The sequence below is a fragment of the Parasteatoda tepidariorum genome, chromosome 8, assembly GCF_982258835.1.
Source record: "Parasteatoda tepidariorum strain Cologne lab strain chromosome 8, Ptep-v5.0, whole genome shotgun sequence".
Taxonomy (NCBI): Eukaryota; Metazoa; Arthropoda; class Arachnida; order Araneae; family Theridiidae; genus Parasteatoda; species Parasteatoda tepidariorum.
In genome coordinates, this window is record NC_141762.1 from 111812668 (window position 1) to 111837893 (window position 25226).

Here is a 25226-nt window from a genome sequence, read left to right on the forward strand (position 1 = left end):
AAATCTATAAATATGAAGAGTATAACTGTTTTGGTTATACCTATCATTTCAATGAATGTTATTATAATGCCTTCTTTTAAATTGATTGTTGTGTTATTGTGGGAGAAAACAGTAACTTCGTTTAAGTCATGAAAAATTCTAGGAATGAGTCATGGAAAGTCATGAATTTGAAAATCTAAAATGTAGCCCTGTATTTATTTATTTATTTTTAAATCATTCTGACTATGCCCTATGCATATCCGAGTTTACTAACTGAAGACAATATTTTGGCATTTTTATGGATGGGTTAGAACAGTGATTTCCAACTGGCGGCCCGTGAAGCCCTTTTTTTCTGGCCCACGAACCAAAATATATTAGTTGTCATTTTTTTGCGGACAATTTTCGCAGAAAATCTTTATGGGTTTTAAATACTTTTACGTTTTATATCTTAACAATTTGATATCTGTTGCACATTAATTGTTAACATAGGAGAACATTAAAGTTATTGTAGCCAGAATTTTTTAATATGCAATTAAATATTTTTAAAAATCTACTTCGTTTTTTAATTTTTAATTCATTACTTTTGTTTTGTACTACTTGATAGAAATCTGACTGTAATATTTAATGTTCCTTCAAACATGGAAGAGTCCTGTTTAAAGTTTTGATAAAGTTGCGGCCCGCCATTTGATTTGTGTTTTTAATTGTGGCCCCCGGCCTCCTGTAAGTTCGAAACCCCTGGGTTAGAACAGCGGGGTTTTCAACTACAGAACCACGACATCCTATTAAACTTACGAAGAAACAAATAGGATACTAGTTATAATGCACTATATTTTGCCTTCAATTTTTATGTGCGAAGTTAATGGTTCACAAGTTTTCGTTGAACTTAATTTTTTTTTCTTTTTTCTTTTGTCATTTTAAAATTGTGTATTTGTTTTACTATATATAAAAATCTGATGATGGTGTTTTCCATTGTTGTCCTTGCATTTCTATGGGCCGGAAAATCACGTGGTAGGATTCAATTTTTCCTCAATTCTCTCCTAAATATCCGTATGTTTCGAAAGATTCTTCCTAGTCGAAGCAATATCTAACATCAGGGCTGGGATACCTGATTGGTTGGACTCCGGGTCCATGTTCAACAGTTCGTGGGTTCGATCCCCACCTGCCGAAGACTCCCCGTGTAGTAAATGGTGACTGATAGACGTTAAAGTCCTCCATGTTCCCGTAACAAATCAATACCTCTGGGGGGGTACTGATCCAGGAGTTTCCTTGTCTTCTGGATAGGGTTCAAAATGACAAGTCTACGGAGTTGAACATAAGTAGTCGTAAACCCAAAAGAATTGGGTCGGTTGCTCAACGACGGATATAAAAAAATAAAAAAACTTATCTAACATCGGTGCATGTTTGTAAAACATTTTGAGAAAAAAAAACTTATCTAACATCGGTGCATGTTTGTAAAACATTTTAAGAAAAAAAAACTTATCTAACATCGGTGCATGTTTGTAAAACATTTTAAGAAAAAAAAAAAACTTATTTTACATCGGTGCATGTTTGTAAAACATTTTAAGAAAAAAAAAACTTATCTAACATCGGTGCATGTTTGTAAAACATTTTAAGAAAAAAAAAAAAACTTATTTAACATCGGTGCATGTTTGTAAAACATTTTAAGAAAAAAAAAAACTTATCTAACATCGGTGCATGTTTGTAAAACATTTTAAGAAAAAAAAAAACTTATTTAACATCGGTGCTTGTTTGTAAAACATTTTAAGAAAAAAAAAACTTATTTAACATCGGTGCATGTTTGTAAAACATTTTAAGAAAAAAAAAAGATTAAAGACCAAAAAAAAAAAAAATTAAGAAAGAAAAAGATGATTAAAAAAGTCTAACTAAAAATTCTCCTATTTAATAGACAAGTGGGTGGGAATTCCATGTAACCGTGATGCGTAAATTTTTGGGAAATTGGTTAAGTCAATACGCTTTATACGTAAATTTTACCTAATATTGACGGAATGATATTACCATTCAGATATTTGATATGTATAAAAAAAAAAATCTTTTGTGTATTTTAACTAATATTAACATAATGGATTTTACCATCTACCCTTCGGTAAGACTGCTTTCGTATATTTTACGAAAAATTGACGAAACAATATTTACTACCTAGATTTAGTAAAAATGATTCTGTGTATGTCACGTATTATTGACAAAACAAATTAACTATTTTAAATTCGGTTCGAATTTAGTGACGCACATTTTCTGTTTTTTTTTTGGACAGCCACTTTTTCCCATGATTTGACGTTTTCACTTGCGCGCATTTTGACGTAGTGCTGACGTAAGCAACATGTAAAAAGAACGAACACATTCTTGCTTAGTAAAAAGTGGCTGGTGAGTCGTAAAAGAAATGATTTTATTGACGTAAAATGTTACATTTTTTTGAATAACCCTATTTTGCTACCATTCGACAGGTTAGCGCAAATTTTACGAATGCGTAGTAAAATATAAAGGTGAAATATACGTTTTTTCTGACTTAAATTTCGCGGTTCAGAGGACTGTACTGCAAGAACTCTTTTACAATCTTATTTATATATATATATATATATATATATATATATATATATATATATATATATATATATATATATATATATATATATATATATATATATATATATACAAAATTTTAGGAAGTGATAGTTTACACCCAAGCAAACATTTTTTTTATCAAAGAATGCATGGTCGAAAACAAAAGGCAAAGAAGCTGGCGCATTTGGAAAGCTGTTTCAAGTAAACGAGAAAGCTTCATTCCTGTTGCGAGTTATTATTTGCATGTTATGGGAGGAAGAGCCTTTAGCTTGGTGGTTCTTTAGCTTGGCCACCGCACTCACCAGATCTTTCGTGTCTCGGTTTCTTTCTGTGGGGGCAGCTGAAGGCTCTTATATATAAGACTCCCATTGAATCTGCAGCAGAACTTGTCTCCAAGCTTTTGGCTGCTCCACGGGAAGTTCGCGATGTGTTTCAGAATGTTCGTTAATCTTTTCTTCGCCGTTGTACTGCGTGCTTAGCTGCTACCAACCACTGTTTTGAACGCTTGTTGCAATCACATGCCAGTAAATTTGCTTTTATAACTTAACTTCATCGTCCTTCGTGTGTTTTTGCCTCATGTAAGAACATAATTTTTGACTCCCTCTAACGGTTTTGGGTTTTGTTTTCGACCATGCATTCTTTGATAATATATATATATATATATATATATATATATATATATATATATATATATATATATATATATATATATATATATATATACATATGCGAATTACGTAGTTGGAAAGTAATTTGTTTGCGATTTGATGTTTTAAACCCATTTTTTTCAACTGTTTGAAACTTGGTGGCTTTTAACTTGAACTCAATTACTAAATATGACGTACGAATGATGTGAAAAGAGCTAAAAGTACATTTGAGATCTGAGATAATGTGTCACAAAAAAAGAGTAAATATTCATGAAATATTTTGTTTCCTTTCGATTACTCGAAGAGAGAGAGGGATGAGAAGATGGAAATATCCGTGTCATCCGCCCACGCACCTCTAGTGTCATCTAACCTGGTTCACTTTCTTTTTTGTCAATCGGTAGGCTTTAAAAAGGTTTTTCGAATCTCTTTTCGCCAATGAATAAACCTCAGTTTGAATTCCTTACAATTGAAGCAAAGCTTTCAATTTTTAACCTGCCTGTAAAGAATTATTTAGACTTTAGAACAGCTAAAATATTTTAAAAGTTATTAAACATTTTTAAGAAATCGCCAATTTTTGGCGATATTTTTCAGCTTAGAGGAAAATTATCAGGGTGCGTAGTGTTTTTAAAAACTGCTTAAAGGTTCTTAATTTCGAGTTTCGTTTTTTAAAAGCCCTTAAAGGTGCTTTTTTCATGGGTTGTTTTTTAAAAAGTGCTTGATATTCCCTTTTTCAAAATGAGAATTTTTCTTGAGCATGTTGATTTTCGCTTCGAATTATGTAAAATTTAACGTTATGCACCATTTTTAGAATAAACGTAGAGAACGCAGGCTAAACTTGACCCAACGGTCATGTGTAACTGTTGCAAACTCATATCATTTAAGAAAATAGCATATCCCCCCCCCCCAAAAAAAAAAAAACATCATTTCACGTGATTACAGAGCCTTCGAAAAACAACTTATGCAATAGTTAAATGCCTCGCTATAATTTGCTATCAGGTACTTCAAGAAGAAGATTACAGATACCCTCACATGTGACCTATGACGTCACCTCCAACTGATCGGTTATAATTGTTTGATGAGTCATAGCGTAAAAATCTTTTTCTGCTTCTTCGACATTTGGAATCCAGTTGTACAAAGCAAAATACAAATTTAAATAAGAAGTAGATTTTTAGGAATACTTTGATTGCATATTAAAAAATTCTGGCCACAAAATTGGCAAATGTTGCTGTTGTTGTTGTTAATCACGACGCACTAGAGCTGCACAATGGGCTATTGGCGACGGTCTGGGAAACATCCCTGAGGATGATCCAAAGACATGCCATCACGATTTTGATCCTCTGCGGAGGGGATGGCACCCCCGCTTCGGTAGCCCGACGACCTGCGCGCGAAGTCGAGCACTTTACGGTAGCACAGTTTAACGAGGACCCATACCGCACACCCTCGGTCCCTACGCAGACTGATCCAAGTGGTCACCCACCCGAACACTGACCGCAGCCAGTGATGCTTGACTTCTGTGATCTGCTGAGAACCGTGTCTTAACGATCAGTCCACTACGGGACTAATTGACAAATGTAAATAATATTGTCCAAATTGAGTGGTTTCAAAAAGTTAAATCGGAGAATATATTCGAGAAAAATTCTTAATCGCACATGCTAAATTATATTCACAAAATACGAAAAAAAAACGAAATAAAAGAGAGCAACATACACTATTAATTTAGTATTTGAATAAATATTTTCTTGGATGCAAAACCTAAGAAATAATTTTTTTTTTTGCACCGTTGGTGTATTAAATTTCACAGAAACGTAGAAATTAGGTTTTTTTTTTAACGAAAGAAAAGTATTTTGATAGAGTTTTACGAAAATTGTAAGCAAAAAAAAAATTACCCGCCGGACCGCCAATTGGAAACCACTGTTCTAGACCATAGATCGAAGAATATCTATTTTTATTGATCTATGAATAAAAAATTGAAACTATTAAGAATAAAAATAAGTACACGGGGAGGTAAACCGTTCTGTCCCACTTTTTTTCTGGCATATTTCTTTTAAAATACGTAAAAGATTATTTCTTTTCTTCTTCCATTTCAGTGTCGTGAATAATAATTGAAAGTGAATTGTGAGTGACGTGTTGTTAAGTGGGAAACACGAGATCTTTTACAAAAAACGCCCATCCCTATCACTTTTAAGAGGGCGGACAACAACACCACTTTTTGAATAACACATTCAGTTAGTTTGACAGAAAAGTCGACGGTAGTAATGAGGGCAGCTCAGTTACAACTACTCTAGTCGCTACATTTTTTCGTAGTTTGTACTGTACTACTTTTTTTTTTTTTACAAAAGTAGCGTAGTAAGAAGTAGTGCAATATAACAAAATTAAAAAAAAAAAAACAATAATTGGAGTACTTTGAACTATAAATTTGATATGAATTAATTATCTACACCGAGGAGCCATTACATTATGACCACTCTGCTAATAACATGTAGGACCACCTTTAGCCCTCAAAACTGCTAGCACCCGCCGTGGCACTGATTCCACAAGGTGCTGATGGGTAGTCTGAGGTATCTGGTACCAAGCGCTCACCAACTGGTCCTACAATTCAGTCACAATGCGAGGGGTAGCGTGGCAGCACGAATTTGGTTTTCCAAGTAGGACCACAAAGACTCTATTGGATTAAGGTCAGATGAATTTGGGGCCAAGACATGAATTGAAAGACACTGGAATGTTCCTCGACGATTCGACCCTTATGACACGGTGCTGTTGGTGAACGCCATCCCCCGCAGTAAAAACTGTTGCCATGAATGGGGGAACTATGTTCAAGTAGCTTACAGACGTGAGGGATTGTTCTATGAGGATGATGGGTCCTAATGTGCCTCATGAAAACATTGTTCCTGGGCGAGAAACCATGAAAACCTGGCGAGGCCATTGTTATAGATGGAGGGTTGTCATAATGTAATGGCTCTTCGACGTATATTTTAATGTTAGATTTAAAGTGCTTTGAATGATTCATCGAAATTTTTCAAAACGGGAAGATAAGACGAAATAATCATTTGAATCATGTATCAGTCTAAACTGTTCTAACTGAAGTAAATTTAATACGAACTGAAACTTGTAGTTCTATTTCACCAACGTAGATACGTCGAACGCGAAAGTGGCGCGCACTTATGAAACTAATATGCATGAACTATCTCTTAACCGCTTATCCCTGATGATCCCGAGTAACTCGGGTATGTATATATTTTATTTTATAACCGTCGTTGAACAGCCTAGCAAATTTTTGGGGTTAATGTTTAACTCCGTAGCCTTGTCATTATGAACCCAATCCAGAAGACAAGGGAACTCCTGGATCGAGTATTAAGAGACATTTGCCTTCGTGGAGGACTTTTTTGATGGAACTAACCCACATTTGCGTTACATGGAGAGGAAGACCACGAGAACCTCCCACGGTTAGCCTCACGGCGAGGGGATTCTAAAGCATGATCCGTCTACCACTGAGGATATTTCACATCAGCACTGTGGTCGGTGGAAGCCGGATGCGGAATTCGTATCAACCAGCCATCGCCGGGATCGAAACCCGGTTCAGAAATATGAAATTTTATTAATTTATTTCAAAAATTACTATGAATTTTTAAAAATCCCTAAAATTCTCTATGCGTAAAATACGCAACCATTATTATGAAACTATATGACTTCTTAAAATCGACTGGATTTTTCCCTATCCATGTTGGAAGCTATGATGGTATAAGCAAATGAGCTGTTTTATTTGACAATAATGAATGAAATATTACAGTGACTAGGTGGAAAGTTATGAATTTCATTTTTTTACGCTCTTTTTCATTCAGAATGTTTAGGTCTATTTGCAAAACTATTACTTGAAAGAAACGTAAGACACAAAGCATGTCGGTTTATTTTAAGGATGTTCATTTAAAAAAAAAAAAATGAGGTCGTTTAGATTCCTCCGCATCAGTAAGATAGATAGCTGCTATCTTTCCTATCTTTCTTCCCGTAGAAGAAGACTTCACTTTTTCCAGTGTGCAATCCATCTCATCTAACAATGTTACCTAAAAATATGTAAGTTCTTTTTGGTAACAGCTTTATTATCGAAGAATAAATGCTTTTTGTTTTGCCCAACTCGTTGTTTTTGTGCATTAAAAATGAATGGAAGCGTGGCAGAGAGAGAGAGAACAATTGTTGATGAATCTATTATCATGTTTGGAAGAGTGTAATAAAGTGATCAGACGCGAGTCTAAAGAATGGAATCAGAATAAAAATGGTGTTCAAAGAAAAAAAAAAGAATCTCCAAAGTATGGGGGGAGGGGAGATGTATTTAAGCTTGGTTAACGAAGCGTGCTTACTTTTGGTAAACCGTTTTATCAATTTTTTCTTCTTTTTTTTTTAACGTTTAGTTATAACTGTAATTTTTTCTTTCTTTCTTTCTTTCTGCAAGCGTCATGATTGAATGGATGAGATGGGGGAAAATTTAACTTAAAAAGAGCCGTCTCGTGAGTGAGAAAGGGTAGGAAAATTAATATTTTTTATTAATTAGTAGAACCCAGATTTTAATGACCTAAAAATTTTCAACTAGTGCTCTTAAAAAGGGCAAAAAATGCTCTAAAAATGCGAAAAGAGCGTTAAAAATGCCTTATGGCGTGGCTCAAATAAAGTAAAAATATTGAACTAAAACAATGTTTTACTCTTTAAAATTATTATGAGTCATTTCAAAAAATATAAGGCAATGCAATACTTGTTCTACGTTCATTAAAGTTTGAAAAAATATGTTTTATATCCTAAAATAGCAACAAAAAAAGGAAAAAAGGAAAGCTGTAACAAAGATTTTATATCAATAATGGAAAAACATAATGGCATGCAGGTGGTATTGAGAGTTACAATATGAAATGTAAAATTATAAGACAAATCTTGCATTTCATGTCATAAAAATGTCCCAAAAAATAATAAAAATTGGAAAAAATTTAACAAAAAACTTAAAAAATTGCTTTAAAAAGCAAAATACGCCCCAAAATGTAAGAAAAAATGCCCTATGAATCTAACAATATGCTTTAAAGGACAAAAAATGCAAAAAAAAATGCAAATGTCACCAAAATCCGGACCTTATTAATTAGGTTATGATTAAAGAACAACTTTTTTTTAAAAAAAAAAAAAGTTTAATTTTGAGAGGTAGAATTTATTTATTAGGAAGAGCTCTTCAAATTGCAAAACCAAGTTAAATAAAAATCGGAGGTAACAAAAGAATAAAATATTAAAAATATTAAATCTGAAATTAAAATCACTAAAATCTGATTAACAAATGAATGCTAATCATAGTTTTTTATTTTTATTTTAAGTATATTTAAACAAAATTTTTTTTTTTAAATTACGTTATTTTAATTTAGTAATTTTCTTCGTCTCTTTTCATTATTCTGTAATTTTCCCCTTGTTTTCTTTACATTTTTAACTTATTTTATGAGTTCTATATGCTTGCAGCTTGTGTGCAGTAAACAAAACTTCTTAATTTTCTTCATTTTTCTCTTTATCCTTTTTGTATTTCTTTCTTGTGCTATACATATATATATATATATATATATACCTTCAATGGCTAGATAATCATAGAGAATTTGGCTAATTCAAATAAATAAGTATCTTATTAGTTTATTTAAAAGCTTAGGTTGTAATTTTCCATGGATGAGAATAATGGTTTCCCATAAACAGGAATGGTTACAGATTTAACTAGCCACGAAAATAAGAAAAAAAAAGCCACCCATTTTCCTGCTATTTAACCAGGAATTCTGAAAGGGAATTGAGTGCGCAGGAATATCCCTAACTTGATCAAACGTCATTCAAATGGGAAAATTTTAAAGATTTGGATAGGTTCGAAGCTATTCAGACGATAGGGGAATTTTTAGGATCTATTTTAAGTCTATTATTTAATATAACAATACTGGTATGAGACATTCTTTATATATCTATACACTCTATAACAAAAAAATCGACGCACCAAGAAGGAGTTGTCCGATTTGGTGGATAGGAAGACAATGTACAGAATAGTAAATGATAAAAATTTCAGAACTATTGAATAATTTATTGCAGAGTTACAGTAACAAGTTCAATAAGGTGTTGACCCACCTCTAGCCTGGATACAAGCTGTCACACGGCGTGGCATAGACCGATAAAGCTCCCGGATGGTCTCTTGCGATATTTACTGCCAAATTCGATCCAATTGTCGAACGAGGTCATCAACATTCCGTGCCAGATGCAATCGCCTTTCCATCCTATCCCAGACATGCTCGATGGGAGAGAGATCTGGTGATCTGCCAGGCCAAGGAAGAGTTTGACAAGCTTGCAGACAGCTCATAGCAACACGTGCCGTATGTGGTCTGGCATTGTCCCGCTGAAAAACCAGCCCAGGGCGCTGCAAAAGGAACGGTAGCAAAACAGGTATTAGGATATCGTCGACGTACCGCTGTACAGTAAGTGTACCTCTAAAGACGACCAAAGGGGTCCGGCTGTCAAAGGAAATTTCACCCAGACCATGATGCCTTGTTGAGGGCCGGTGTGGCGTGCAATAGTGAAGGCAGGATCCCCCCTCTGCCCGGTGCGTCTCCAAACACGTCTTCGATGATCATCAAGACACAGTTGGAAGCGGGATTCGTCGCTAAAGACTATACGTCCCCAGTCGGCATCATTACAGCTTGATCGAGCCCTGCACCATTGTACTCTGGCACCAAGAAGCAATCGGATGATTGCTTCTTGGTGCGTCGAGTCTTTTGTTATAGAGTGTGTATATATATATATATATATATATATATATATATATATATATATATATATATATATATATATATATATATATATATATATATATAACTCTCATGATTTCTAAATGTGAGTACCATTAACTTGTTTTTGATCTCATTTGATGTGGCGTAAAAATATAGAAAAGAAAAACATTGTCTGCAAAGCAATTTTAAAGTTTCTTCCTTTTTTTTTTACCCCATACCCTTCATAAATTCAAAATGGCAACCAAAGCTAGATTCTCATTTTGGAACTGAGCGAGACATTTCAGGGCTATTTCTAAATTTCGTCAAAACTATTTCCTTCTTCAACTATTTCGGAAGTGGCTTCTTACAATTGGGGGAGAGGGGGGGGATTTCACGAACTATGTTAAGATTCCAGTTTGATCGTTAGACTAGAAAATATTTATGATTCCATTGAAATACGTCATTCCTTCCTATTATTTCGAGAGGTGGTAAAAATGATGTGTCGAGATATTTCACAACGCTGTATTGTTTCCTACCCGAGTCATGTGGTGAGTGAATCAATCGATATCCTTATTCCTAGAATAAGTACGGGGCTTGGATTCCTTTAAAAAAAATTTTTTTTACCTCTCGTAATACATTCCAATTCGTATCTATCCAATGGCCAAAGGTCAACGTTCCTGTTATGTCTTTTTTTTTTTTTTTTTTGTTACAATCATCCCTACTTTCATCGAATTTAGAACAAAGAAAGCGAAGAATCAGATTCGCGTGACATCATGATGATGTGACTCCGATCGGATCGTCGAGATTTTTTGGCGGAACGGGAGATATTCTCGGAATTCTCGTCGACGTGTCTCGATTCATACTTTAACAGGAAATCTATCGGGAATGTTTACTTAGTATGGCTAAAAAAAAAAAGAAAATAATTCTGAACTATCTCAAATAACAGTTCTTGACAAAAAGGATTCAAGATCTGGCAGTGTAGTTTTTGTCATGTGACACGTCAGGTTTTTGTGATTGCTTGTCTTTTGAGTGCTTTCAAACGTGCGCACAGTGGGCCAGCATCCAAGGTTTCTTGGCCAAAATTAGTATTTCTATAAAATTTGGGGGCTATTATTGAGGGGTTTTTATGTGCAGGTAAATTGAATTCATGGTTGATATTTTGGAATACAGTAGAAATACTCCCAAAAAAAGAAAAAATGGCGGCTAACTTTATGTATTTTAAATGTACAATTGTAATAATCAGTTTAAATTTTTTCCTTGATATAAGATAATCAGAGAGCTGTGTAATAAACCAAGTCTGTAAATAATTTATTGTATAGTAAAATGACTTGATTGTAAAATGATGAGTGTGACACAGAATAAAGAATTGAACCTCTTCAGAATTTTGATTATTGATATTAGAAAGGACTAAATTAGCTACCATTACATGCAGAATAGGTTAAATTTATTTTATAGTAGCAACATTTTTATAAAACGAAGGCATATGATTTATTAAACGAAGTATTACAATGAATTAAATCATAATTAACAATATAAAAATATGTCATTTGTAAAATATGTATACATAAATAGGACGAGGAAAAATACAAAAAAATTATATAGTACGTTTAAATAATTAAATATAGCCATGAAAATATAATCATTTTCGTAATTTTATATTAAAAATGAAAAGCAAATTATATTTCCGAAGTATTATTACAAGATAACGCGAATTAATTAAAAAAATAACGATAAAACATGAAGAAAAAAATCATAATTTTTGTTTTTTGGCCCCAATATAAAATAGGCCCCATTCTCCAAACGCAAGGTAAAACTCATTCTTGCATCCAATTTTTTTTAAAAGAAATAAATGATGCCAACCCAATCATTCACAATAATGTTGTGAAATTATTTGTATTGAATATTAATTGATTATATTCTTTAATTTATACAAATTCTTCTATTTAATAAGTAATGATATTTTTCTTCTCTTTATAGTCGGAAGAACGCCATCATTCTGAGGACGCAACTCTCTGTACGAGTGCATGCCATCATTGGTTAGTTACATTTTTCTATCTATGCGAACATTTTACAAAGATTCCCGGTTATTTTATCGAATTCCTTAAAAAAAAAATTTAAAAAACGATTTTATATTTAATTTATTTTAGAACTTGATTTATTTTTTACTTTAGCCATTCCAGAAATCTTTTTTTTTTTATTAATCTATTCTAGAAACCGATTATTATTTTATTTTATCTATTCTAGAAATTGATTTTTATTTTACCTATTCTACCTATTCTAGAAATCGATTTATTTTTATTTTACCTAAATTTGAAACCGATTTTTATTTTATTTTATCTATTCTAGAAATTGATTTTCATTTTTTTATTTTACCTATTCTAGAAATCGATTTATTTTTATTTTACCTATTCTAGAAACCGATTTTTATTTTATTTTATCTATTCTAGAAATTGATTTTTATTTTTTTATTTTACCTATTCTAGAAATCGATTTATTTTTATTTTACCTATTCTAGAAACCGACTTTTATTTTATTTTATCTATTCTAGAAATTGATTTTTATTTTGCCTATTCTACCTATTCTAGAAATCGATTTATTTTTATTTTACCAATTCTAGAAATCGATTTTTATTTCATGTCATCTATTCTAGAAATTGATTTTTATTTTACCTACTCTAGAAACCGAATTTTTTTTTTTCGTTACACATACCAAATACCGTTTTTAGTTTTGTTGTTGTTATTTTACCCCATACCCTTAATAAATGTATGTTTTTTTTTATTTCACTTATTCAAAACATAATAATTTTTTTTTTTTACTTCCCCTATTCTAGTTTCTCATTTATATATTTTTATTTTAATAATTCAATGAATAGATAAAATAGTGTGCTTAAGTGTTAATTTAAGTTTATTTTAATTTTTTTTACAGGCATCACTCTATACAAATTATTAATACGAAGAAATTGAAGCATTTCCACAAAAAATATGCTAATATCAAATTAGTTTTTAATAAATGTATATATCCCCTGAATTTATTTGTTAATACTATCGACTAAAGAATTAGCCAACGGAGTGAGATCATAAAATTCCGAAATCTGTGTTATTTAAGTGTGAAATTCTTAAGGTATGAGAGAGGAGGGGGAATTGTTCGAATTCCTTTCCGAGGAGATCGTCGTGCATAACTTGAATGACCTTGACTCCTGATGACTTCACCGGACAGGTGTTTGTTGGGGGATTCCACCCTGACCGACTTCTCTCCTGGTTTTGTTAGAAAAACTATGGGGGGAGGTTTCGTCAGGCCTCCACAAGGAAAATATTGGGAACTTAAAAATCTCCTAATATAACAGGAAGGATGCAGGGAATTTTTCCTTACACTCTGGGAAAATACAGAGATTTGTATTTCTTATTTTCGTCTTTTAAAAGTGGTGTCCACCGCAATCTGTGGGATATTTAACCATGATAGTTCAGCTATTCTAAACTATTTCATTTACTATTGGCGATCGAAATGGGCTGCAGGTGGCGTAGAGCAGAACTCTTTTCCTATGGCAACACTTCACATGCTTTCCCCATTAGCGTGTGGAAAGTCATAGAAGAAGGAAGTACGTTAGTTTCTCTCTTGATTTTCATATAGATTGAAATCTTTTAACTTGAAAAACTATATGGAACTGAAAACTACATTAAACATAGTTCTAAAGAAAAGTATTATGGAAATTTTAAAAGATATTCTTATTAAATAAAAAGGAAAAATATTACGAAAAGGGAAAATATCGTAGTACATTCCTATACAACTGAAAAGAGGAGGAAAGGGAAGGGAGAAGGGCTAAAGGCATGAAACCGGTCTCTCCCCAGATGGCGTATTCGAGTGTTGCGATCGCGAATAGTTATATTTGTTTCGAGTAGGTTAGGCTCTTTCTTATTTCTTCGTGATTTTCCAGAAATTAGTATAGCTACACCAATATAGGTCACTCAATAGCAAAGTGACTTTGTGTGTTTCCTCTTAGTATAGTGTGTATAATATGTAATGTAATGGGGAAATATGATATAATAGGGAAATACGATATAATAGGGAAATAAGATGTAATGGGGAAATATAATATAATAGGGAAATACAATATAATGGGGAAATATAACTGAAAGTTTGATTAGTTGATCCACTGATTAATCCTATTCATTTATAAATTCGTTGACCTGTTGATTCGCTCATTCGTTAATATGTTTAGATTCGCTGATTCCTCCATAAGTTAATTTTTTTTTTAAATTTTCCAGTTCATTCGTATATTGATCCGATTATTCATTGATTTGATAAATCGCTCATTAATTCATTTTCTCATTTACAAATTCGTTCCCAGAAGCCTTTTTATTTAATTCGGTTACTTACTATTATATGTGTAGTAAGGATTGATTACTATATATGTATAAACTAGTAAGAACGCATTCCTTCGCATTTTCTACAAAAAACTGTTCGAAATTTTTTTTTTTATTTCGGTTATTTACGGTACAACTCATATCCGGGTGTGGAAGACTAACCAGGATTAAGACAGTTAAGTCTGAAATTTTTTGACTTAAGGAACAATTTTTATAGTGTTCGTTCAGAATACTTTTTTCTTTTTTTTTTTTTTATTATTCGGAACTAAGATCGTGTTTCCTACAAACGTTTCTGCAGATTTTAAGCTCGCTATTTTAAACATTGAAATCTTTTCTTATTTTATTTTTTTTAATCGCATAATAAGGCAAAGGAACAAAAAGGAAGCTTTCATTTAAATAAAAATATTATCTTGTTCTGTCAGAACCAAAGTGGTTGCGACTTGTTCCGAGATTGGTTCATAAAGTATAAGCGTAAAGAGCGTTTCACTATTTAGATTACAGAGTAAAAATAATAGCACTGGATACGTAAGAAGGCATGTTTTCCCTTAAAAGTATTTCAGTTTTTATCAGCATGAAAACAAACAAAAAAATGTTTAAAAATTATGTGCTTTTATTTGTGCTTTATTCACACTTTTTTTTTCATCAATCTAATTTTTACTTATTTACTTTCTCTTTTTTCCCCTCCAGTTTTCTGCGATCTTTAAATTACTATTTTTGTTTTTAGTTCTTACAGTAGAGTTTGGAAAGAGCTCATTTTAGCCAATTTTTACCACATTTATATCAACTTGCCTTTCGTGTATGTCTGTTCGGGTGGTATTTTGTAATCGATTTTAAACTAACTTCCCGACTAGCTACAGACTTCAAATGTGGCACATAGTTCAGAATTGGATGACAATGCATGAAAATGAAAGGAAAAAAAGACATACAAAGTAAAATTAATATTTTCGCGATTGTCTTTTGTTGTCGATTCGATTATTTCAAATGAGTGTCACATGTCAGTTCATAAGTTTTGCGTACAGAGAGTGAAAAAATTGAGATTTTGGAAGTGAGTACAAAAAAAAAATCGAAATAAAAATTTATATTTTTAAAAACCACGTTTTTGTAGTGGAGAATAATAATTAAAAAACAAAAATTTGAAAAACGAAAAACGTGGTGCGCATGAAATACACAACAGTACCTATACACATTTTCTTACTCATACACACGCACAGCCACATGCACATCCACATATACATCCTCATACACATGCATATACACAAACATATTCCCCATACACATCCACATTCAGATACATTTACAGATATAAATATTCTCATGCGCACATATACACACACTAATATAACATTACTGTTATGTATTTCATGCACCCCACGTTTTTCGTTTTTCAAATTTTTGGTTTTTTAATTATTATTCTCCACTACAAAAACGTGATTTCTATAAATATAATTTTTTATTTTGATTTTTTTTTTAAATGAATATCAATGATTTGGGATTTTAGTTTGAATTATATTCACTTTGTGAAAAATATTTATGTTGTCATAAAATAATTTTACTCTATAAGCATTTCATCTTTATTCTACCTGAAAATAAATATGACATTAAAAAAGTAAGATAAGCACGAAAGGGGGGGGGGGAATAGTGTGACTTTGCATTCATAGTATACCGCTATAAAAATGGATACTAATTGAATATTTCTTTTACGCAGACGAAATGAAATATTTTCCTGTTTGAAACTATTAAAAGAATCAACATTTATTTTGTTTATCGTCATCGCAGGTGAATATAAAGCTGAAGTGCAATTAGAATTCATTTAGATAAAATTCATTACACGAATTTTCAAATGAAACTTTTGCATCAAGGGTTAAGTATGAAATGTATAGTGCAAAGAATTAAAATAAAACTTGAATTCCATCGAAGGAATAGTGCAGAGCAGTGGCGACTCAGGGAATAGAGAGCTCGCTTCCCGATGGGGTGACCCGGGTTCGAATCTCATCCATCGCTGGTTGATTCGAATTTCGCACCGTGCTGACGAAAAAAACAAATATCCTTAGTGGTAAACGGATCATGGGTTAGAGTCTGGCTAACCGTAGGATGTTTTCGTAGTTTCCCTCTCCATGTGAAGCAAATGCGGATTAGTTTTATCAAAAAGCTCCCTTTGCCTTCTTGATAGAGTTCAAAATAGTAAGGCTACGGAGTTGAACATCGATCCAGCTATACGTGTATTATAGGTGCATTAACATGCAACGTTTAAATTCTGAGCCGTGATGGCTCATGGAATAGATTGTTCGAGGTGAACCAGGTTCGAATTTCAGCGATGGCTGGTCGGTACTGATTTAGAATCCGGCTCGCACCGACCACAGTGCTGACGTGAATTATCCTCAGTGGTAAGCGGATCATGGCTTTGATTCCCCTTGCCATCAGGCTAAGCATGGGAGGTTTTCGTAGTTGTCCTTTCCACGTAACGCAAATGCGAGGTAATCACAAAAAGTCCTCCACGTAGGCAAATGTCTCCCAATACTTGATGCTGTTTCCTTGTCTTCTAGATTGGGTTCAAAATTACGAAATGAACAATGATTGTCGTAAACTCACATTTGGACCAGCTGTTCAACAGCGGTTATAAAAAGGAATGGTGCAAAGTATTAAAATGAAACTTCAATTCAATCAAAAGTCTAAGTGTAAAGTATGAGTATAAAACTTGAATTGTATAAAGTACGAAGGTCCACATTTACAGTATGAAGTATTCAAATAGAACTTTTAACTGTATGAAGTGCAAAAGTATTTCTATAATTGCACCTTAACAAGTGCTAAAATCTGAGTGCAATCAATCAACAAGTAATATAAAAACATTTAAACTCAATTCATACTCAGATCAACAAAGAAACATTTTACAGTACACTCTTCGATTATCCGTGCGCGGATTATCCGGTTTGCGGATTATCCGTGCTCATTCCGGAGTCACACAGAAAATATAAAGAGAAACATTTTCAAGATTAAAAAAATTTGATTCATTAAGTTATAACACCACCAAATTTTTGGAAGCAATATTCGTTATTGGATTGCAATATATGGAATTTCAGCAGCGTGGTCAAAGGTAAAATCGTCTACGTTATCACGATCTTGGAGAAAGATCATACCGCTTGATGAACAATCCTCTTCAGATTTTCAAGAAAAATATGATAACAGTATTCTCGAACAAGCAAAAGAAATCTAAGGTTTCGAAATTCTTGACGAAGATAATTTAGAAGATTGGTTTCAAAGTGATGCATGTGAGCCTGGCTTCCAGTATTTGACAGATGAAGACATCGTTATGTTGTTAAATCAAATAGTGACGATAGTAACTGATACAGAAGATGTAGTAAATGAATGAAATACAATTTCTCATTCTGCTGCTCTGTGGAAGCTTTATTAGATTATATGGGGAGATTTGATTACGGTGACACTACTGCGGTTCGTAAAATATGTGTATCGATATATGGCGAAGACGCATTGCACATTTTTTAAAAAGGAAAATTCCTAGTTTGATGTTATGCATGCAAATGTCAGTAATTTTTATATTTTTTGTACTGATATTGAATTTTTCTTTAATAAAAGGAAATTTCGGATTATCCTTGTTTTTCGATTGTCCGCGCGACCTGTCCCGGTGATTAACCCGGATAATCGGGAGTACACTGTATTTTAGTTACTTTTTATTCAGTAATTACAATTTTTTTCTCATTTATTCAATATTAATTAATTCATTAAATTTAATGAATGAATTAATATTTGAAAAAACTGTATTAACATCAAGTTCAAAAAAATGTGACGCTGAGCGGTAGGGCTTCGCGTTGTCGTGCCACAGGTCCCTGGTTCGATCCTCGGGCCGGGCAAGGTTGACTCAGCTTTTCGTCCCTTCAGTGAGTCGATAAAAGGAGTACCAAACATGCTTGGGAGCTAAACACTGGGGGTTCCGCGTTGGGCTGACCACCCAACCCATGGGTGCAAGTCTTCCGTCCCCAGGACGGATTTCCGTCTTTCGAAAATGTCCGCGGACGGAAGTAAGACGGAAACAAGACAGACTCGAATGCGTAAATCGGAATTTTTTTTTCTTCTTTCTGTCCTTAAAAATATTTTTTAGGTCTACGTTATGGGTCTACTTTCTTATGTCCTGTTGTTATTTTGTCAAAAGAGAAATGAATAAATATTTTTTGTACAGTATTTAAACTTGATGTATTATGGTAAAGATTTCTTAGATAGTTTGCATACGTCGATGGGGTATTGTGTATGTTTGGCATAGATGCCAACTTGCTCCGGACGGCAAATATATATCTTAAAGTGGTAGTTTATCAATTGTGATTTTTGGTTTAATAAATTCAATTTAGTAGATTTTTATCCACCACTATTTCTAAATAATTCGTAGGCTTATAGAATTCACCACTTTATAATAAATATGTCATGCCATACCGTTTAAAACGCAAGCAAAAATAGTCAAATATTTTCAAAATGTACTTTGTAGTTACTTACCGTTTTTTTAATTATTTTGGCTTGTCCGGAGCAGTTGGCATCTCTGGTTTGGTATTTCAGTCTAAAAACTTTTCAGTCTTTGCTTTTTTTCCAACTTGCACCCCCGGAACATTTCCTCTTGCACCTCAGAGCCCAAAGGTCAAGAAAACTGAGATGGGCCTTGGCCCTCTATGGGCTGTCGCGCCACTGAGTTTAGTTTAATAAAATGTATTTGAACTTTAATAAAAAGTATTTTATTAACGATTGAAAATTTGAATAAGATATTTAGGGAGAGTGTGGAAGGAATTGGAAGAAGAAATAATAATTTTATTAGACATCGTGCAATGTTTTCTCCTTAGCCATAAAAACCGCTGCGTAGTATAACAGCCATTTCCCCAGTTGGGTGTTATTAATGTAAGGTCGTTTCGCTCTTGTCGCTTCCTCGACGCCGTGATTTGTAGAGCATATATTCCTTCATATCTCGAGTAAATAAATCCCGCTGTTTATATATATATATTTTTTCTCGGCTGCTTTCGCTTTTCCATTCTTTTTTAACTATTTAATAATTGCTTTACGCTTTATTTTGTTGGCGTCAAGAACTGAAACACGAAAAACAAACTAATGATAACCATAATCGTGTTCCATAGTGATAGGGTTAAAGTTTAGGGGGATATCAATTTTCTACTTAGTATTTATTCGTTTAGGACAGTGGTCGGCAAAGTGCGGCTCCAGAGCCGCATGTGGCTCTTTGGCTCCTTAAGTGCGGCTCGGGCACAAATATCCACGGAAGGCGCAATAATATTTCCATTAAAAAAAAAAACTTAGTAAGAAAAAAATTACATCTTATTTTGATAAATTAAAATTCTTCTATAAATCGAGAACATGTATGATTTTTTGTTTAAGTTAAAAGATAGATAGGTAATTAGAATTTTATATTTTTGTAAAAATACGTAACGAACATCGAGTTTAATTTTTTTAGTTTTCGTAAACGTAAACACAAACCATGTACAAGCTACCGGCTTAAATTGTTCGTATGTTTTCGGCGTACTCTGGTGTGATACACAGGTACCACAAGCATGCGCGTATACTTTTTTTAAAGTAGCGGGGGTACAAATTGGCTTAAAATTAAAAACAACATACAAACCTGACTTACTCAAACTTTCCAAGGAGATGCAAGCACATTGTTCGCATTAATAAATATTTATTAAGTATGAAATTTAGTTTTATTTAGTGTACTACTTATTTAATGTAATAAAAGTTTACTAAACAAGCAGATTTGGCTCCTAACTTTTTTAAAAATTGTTGTAATGTTCATAGTTGGCTCTTTGGCTAATAAGTTTGCCGACCACTGGTCTAGGACAAGGGTTTCTAACTTACATCAGGCCGGGGGCCGCAACTTTATCAAAATTTTATGTAGGACTCTTTTATGTTTGAAGGAACATTAAATATTACTGTCAGATTTTTATCAAGTTGTCTACAAAACAAAAGTATCGAAATACAAATTAAAGTAAGAAGTAGATTTTCAAAAATATTTAATTGCATATTAAAAAATTCGGGCTACAATAACTATAATGTGCACCCATGTATGAAACAATTAATGTGCAATAGATATCTAGTTGTTAAGACATGAAACTGACATAGTAGCACACAAAATGTTCAATGGCAAAATTGAGGTTTGTCTGCTGCAACCACCAGAGAATAGATATTTACATTTTAAATTTAAATTTTACAAGTGCAGGGCTGATTGTGCTCCGGAAAAATTCCGGATTTCCGGACTTTTCGCTAACAGTTATCCGGAAGTTTCCGGAGATCGAAGGTCCAAGCGTTTAAAAAAATCATTGATCACAGAAGTTTCCGAAAATCAAATTTTCAAAGGTGGAACTTAAAAACACAGTTTATTTTATTTGTTTGTAAGGGAGAGCCAGAGATATACTTTATAAGCTTATATTCATGGTTAATATACATTTTTTTTATCAGTAAATAGTTGTTATAATCATAAACTCAAGAAAGAAAGACATATTTGTAAATTTTAATTACTTCTCCAGGTCATCTAGGTATGTGTAAGTGGTACAGGTACGAGTAAAATTTTAAAAATATTTTAAGCAAACTAAGAAATATTGAGAAAAAGGAAGAAAAATCTTGTTTTAGTTTTTTTCAATTTAAACTTTTTTTTTTTTAACTCAAGAAATTTTCCGGAATTTTGACTTGGGCTCACAATCACTCCTGTAAGTGTGTGTGTGTAAATATTTTCGTCCAAAATGAGTGATTTCAAAAAGTTAAATCGGAGAATTTCATCGAGAAAATTTCTGATACACACATGCTAATTTATATTCACAAAATACAAATAAATGAAATAATAAAGAGCAACATACACCATTATTTTTGTATTTGAATAAATATTTTCTTGGATTCAAAACCTGAGAAATAATATTTTTTTTGCACCGTTGGTATGATAAATTTCACAGAAACGAAGAAATTAGGTTTTTATGAAGGAAAAAAGTATTTTAAACCCATAAAGATTTTTTACGAAAATTGTCCGCAAAAAAATGACAGCTAATATGTTTTAGTTCGCGGGCCACAAAAAAGGGCTTCGTGGGTCGGATTTGGAAACCACTGGTCCAGGACGTGACTTTTCTGTTGAGGACGCCGTACCTCGGAAGAAAATGTTCGTCTCAAATTCTCTAATTTAAAAAGATAGAAAATGTTAAGTTCTGGCAGACCTAGAATTGTCATAAAGTTTCAATTGCTGGAAAATGCATTTAATTTTATATCATAAAAGTGAGTTAACGGTGAGAAGAGGTTTGTTTATTTGAAATGCTTGTTTTTTCTAAAGTAATTTGTTTTTTCTAATTTAATTTTCAACTCTAATGAAAGTAAATCATTAATATAGAATCGTCTTTTGTGCACTCTGACTGCATCGTTGTAGCGTTTATAAAAAGTGCTTAAAGGTGCTTATTTTCGATTTTTTTCTTATGGTGCTTATTTCGATTTTTTCATTGGATGTTTGTAAAAAGTGCTTCATTTTCCCTTTTTAAAAATTAGATTTTTCATTTACTGTGTTGATTTTCACTACGGATTATGCAAAAAGACACAGTTCACGTTGTTCTATTCAACGTTTTCACAATTCATTCAACTCCAATCAATCTATTTCGGCGTGTTGTCAGTCCGTAGCGTATGAAAACGCCATTCGTTTTACATAATTCAAAATTTCATGATTTTTGACAATAGTCAAAGTCAATGTTAAAAGATTTTTTTTGACTTAACGGTTAAAACAAGTTAATTGTCAAAAACTTTCCAACCCTGCCTAATTAGTTTAATATTTTTAAGTTAGCATATTTATTATATTATTAAGTTATATATTTAAGTTATAATATTATAAGTTTAATAATTAGCTTAGAATATTTTTGTAAAGTGCTTAAAACAGGGATGAGATTTTTCCGCTTTTTAGCGTATTTCCGCTTTTTTAACTTTTATCTCTTGAATTTCAGCTTTTTTATCAAAAATTCACATTTTCTAAAAATTTCACTTTTTTTTTTTTTTTTTTTTTTTAAGTATTCTGCTTTTTCTGAAAATTCACCGATTTTCAAAGAGAAACAGAAAATTCAAACTACATAGCTACCAATCCTTTCTCATTTTTACTTATTTTAGCTATTTTCTCCCCTTTTACACGCAGCAGTTAAGATTCTCCGAATTTTTTACCCGCTCTCCAGATAGATACGATTTTTGTAGTTCAAACGACGCTGCTTCTGACAAGCCTTTTAGAAGTCCAAAGCCTGGAATCTGCTAATATCTCGATTCTTATTCACACGATTTTAATATCAAACATAGCTTTTCATATTTGCGTGTTGCGATTCTTATTCACGCGATTTGAATATTGTACGTTGCGATTCTTATTTACGAGATTTAAAAATCCAATATTGTGATTCGTATTTACTCCTTTTTAAAAACCTATGTAACGATTCGTATTCACGCAATTTTAAAATTCAATGTCTTGATTTGCTCATGCGGTTTATATCATCAAACATTAATTTTCGTATTTATATGTGATTTTAAAATAATGCATTGGGATTCGCATTCACGCATTCTAAAAATTATGCATCATAATTCTTATTTATGCAATCTAAAAATTATGAATCGTGATTTGTATTTACGCATTTTAAAAATTCTCTATCCCAGTTTGTATTTTCTCATTTTCAAAATCGTATATCTAGTTTCATATTCATATAATTGTTATTCATATTCACGCAATTTTAAGATCAACTATCGCGATTCTTGTAAGAAGTAAGTTTTTTTTAAAAATTAGTTACTATACAGGTGACTGTTTTTCTAACGACGATTATTAGTATATGTAAGTGTTACAACATCAGAGAAACTGGAAGGGAATATATTCAAAACTAACATTCTGTGCTTGCAAAGAAGAAAAAATAGGATTTGTCACAAGATGTTTGAAGATGGACTAACGACTAAATATAGCAAAACATAAAAGATATAGCAAACAAAAGCAATCACTTAAAAAGGGATTTAATTAATTTTTTTCTGATGAAGAGTTAATTAACTCATCATTATGCTGTTATTTATGCTATAAAATGCAAAATTCTTATCAAATAAAAAACAATTATCTAAACAGTTGCTGATTGTCATGTAATTTGTCAAACTAAAATAGCAATTTTTGTATGTTAAGGAGTTACTATATATTTCTACTTCACTGTTATTGATATGTTTCAGAGGGCTCTAGTTAGATTAGACTATAATATGAACATAATGACTCGGTCCATTGTTAAAGTTTTTTTTCCCAATATAATTTAAAAAGTAATATTACTGATATATTTGCTATAAATCACATAACACTATTTATTAAAAGAAATGAAATATTAATGTATATTCTCAGTAGTTTTAATTTGCTAAACCAGGTAGTTTTTCAAGTAATAATTGTCTCTTATGTGAACTGAAGGAAAAATATAATTTCCAGCTTTATTTTTTCAATTGGTAATTTTTATTTTTATTAAATGTTAAGTGTCAATGTAATCATTTATATAATAATAGATTAGTACACAATTGTATGTCTACACATTATTTATTACCTTAAACTGTCTGGAATTTATTATTAAAGGGCTGTGCTTGCGTAAAATTTAATATCGTGGAAATTCAGCTTTTTTGTCTTTTGGCTAATCTCATCCCTGTTAAAAATATTTTTGAGTGCTTGAAAAATGCTTAAAAGGTGCTTATTTTTTGTTTAATACTTTGGCTACGCTCCCTGTAAAACAGAATGTACCATAGCCCGTGGTTGACGGCCTAAAGTGGTTTAAAATTTGTCTTCTGTGTTACTACTTCCGACTAAGCGTTACGCTAAAGCTTGGGAAAATGCATCTTTCAATCTAACTTTCAACAAAACAAATAAATTCGAAAGACTCCGTAAGCTTGCTATGATGCTACCCAAAATATAACAAGCGGTGCTATTTTACACAAATATATCCAAATAAGGACTCAAAACATGGCAAACCTTTATTTATGCCGTGATATTAATTTAGTTGCATTTGTTTTACGATCTGTTAGAATTTATAAATGACAGAAAACTCTTTATGAATGACGCGTACATTTAAACGCAAACAACACTAATAAAACTTCCTAAAACATTCAGCCTGTTTACACATTGTCTCGTAAGCGGAGGGATACTCCGGAAGTGTTCTAAATTTCTTCCGGTTTTAGGAAGCTTGTTATTGTTTATATTAGTGTATTGGAATTATATTTTTGTAGATACGCTACAGTACTCCAGAATTATATCTGTGATAGAATTCGACGAGTGGATTCATTGCTGTTTTTGTGAGAAGCCGGGAGCGCTGTAGTAAGATCACCGTACTTTTTGAGAGCTGATCGTGAGAGCTGTATTAAGTTCACGGTCGTGGTCGCTTTTATTTTGCCATGAGCAGTCGAGTGTATATAGGCCGACGTTGCGTGTGATCGAGACTGAGTAGCAACAACGCGAGGAGGTGGGTCATGTCACAAATAGCAAATTAACCGTTCGATGTGTTCCATCCATCCAAGTGGGTGTGTTCAAATCGCAGTGGGAGTTTCTGTCAAAGTAGGCGTGTTTACATCACGTCCGGGTCACCCATGTGGGGAAAGTAGATATCGACCATGTCATCTATGAGAAGGTACCCCATTATGGAATCGAGTTAACATGTCTTATATAATAGTGAATTTGAATTATATTTTTGTAGTGGTAGATACACTACAACAGGGGTTTCCAACTTACATGAGGCCGAGAGCCGTAATTAAAATCACCAGTCAAATGGCGTGCCGCTACTTTATCAAAATTTTATATAGGACTCCTTTATGTTTGAAGTAACATTAAATATTAATGTCAAAGTTTTTGTCAAGTTGTACAAAACAAAAGTATTGAATTATAAATTAAAATAAGAAGCAGATTT

The 25226-nt window shown here is 32.5% G+C and overlaps 1 protein-coding gene across 1 annotated transcript in view; it reads left to right on the plus strand.

Annotated features, from left to right (window-relative positions):
• Fhos (Formin homology 2 domain containing) overlaps positions 1-25226 on the plus strand; it is a 262345-nt gene that overhangs the window by 185206 nt on the left and 51913 nt on the right. Inside the window, exon 7 of the mRNA XM_087149345.1 lies at positions 11936-11994. Within this exon, the coding sequence (XP_087005471.1) occupies positions 11936-11994 (59 nt within the window). The remainder of the gene's footprint in view (positions 1-11935; positions 11995-25226) is intronic.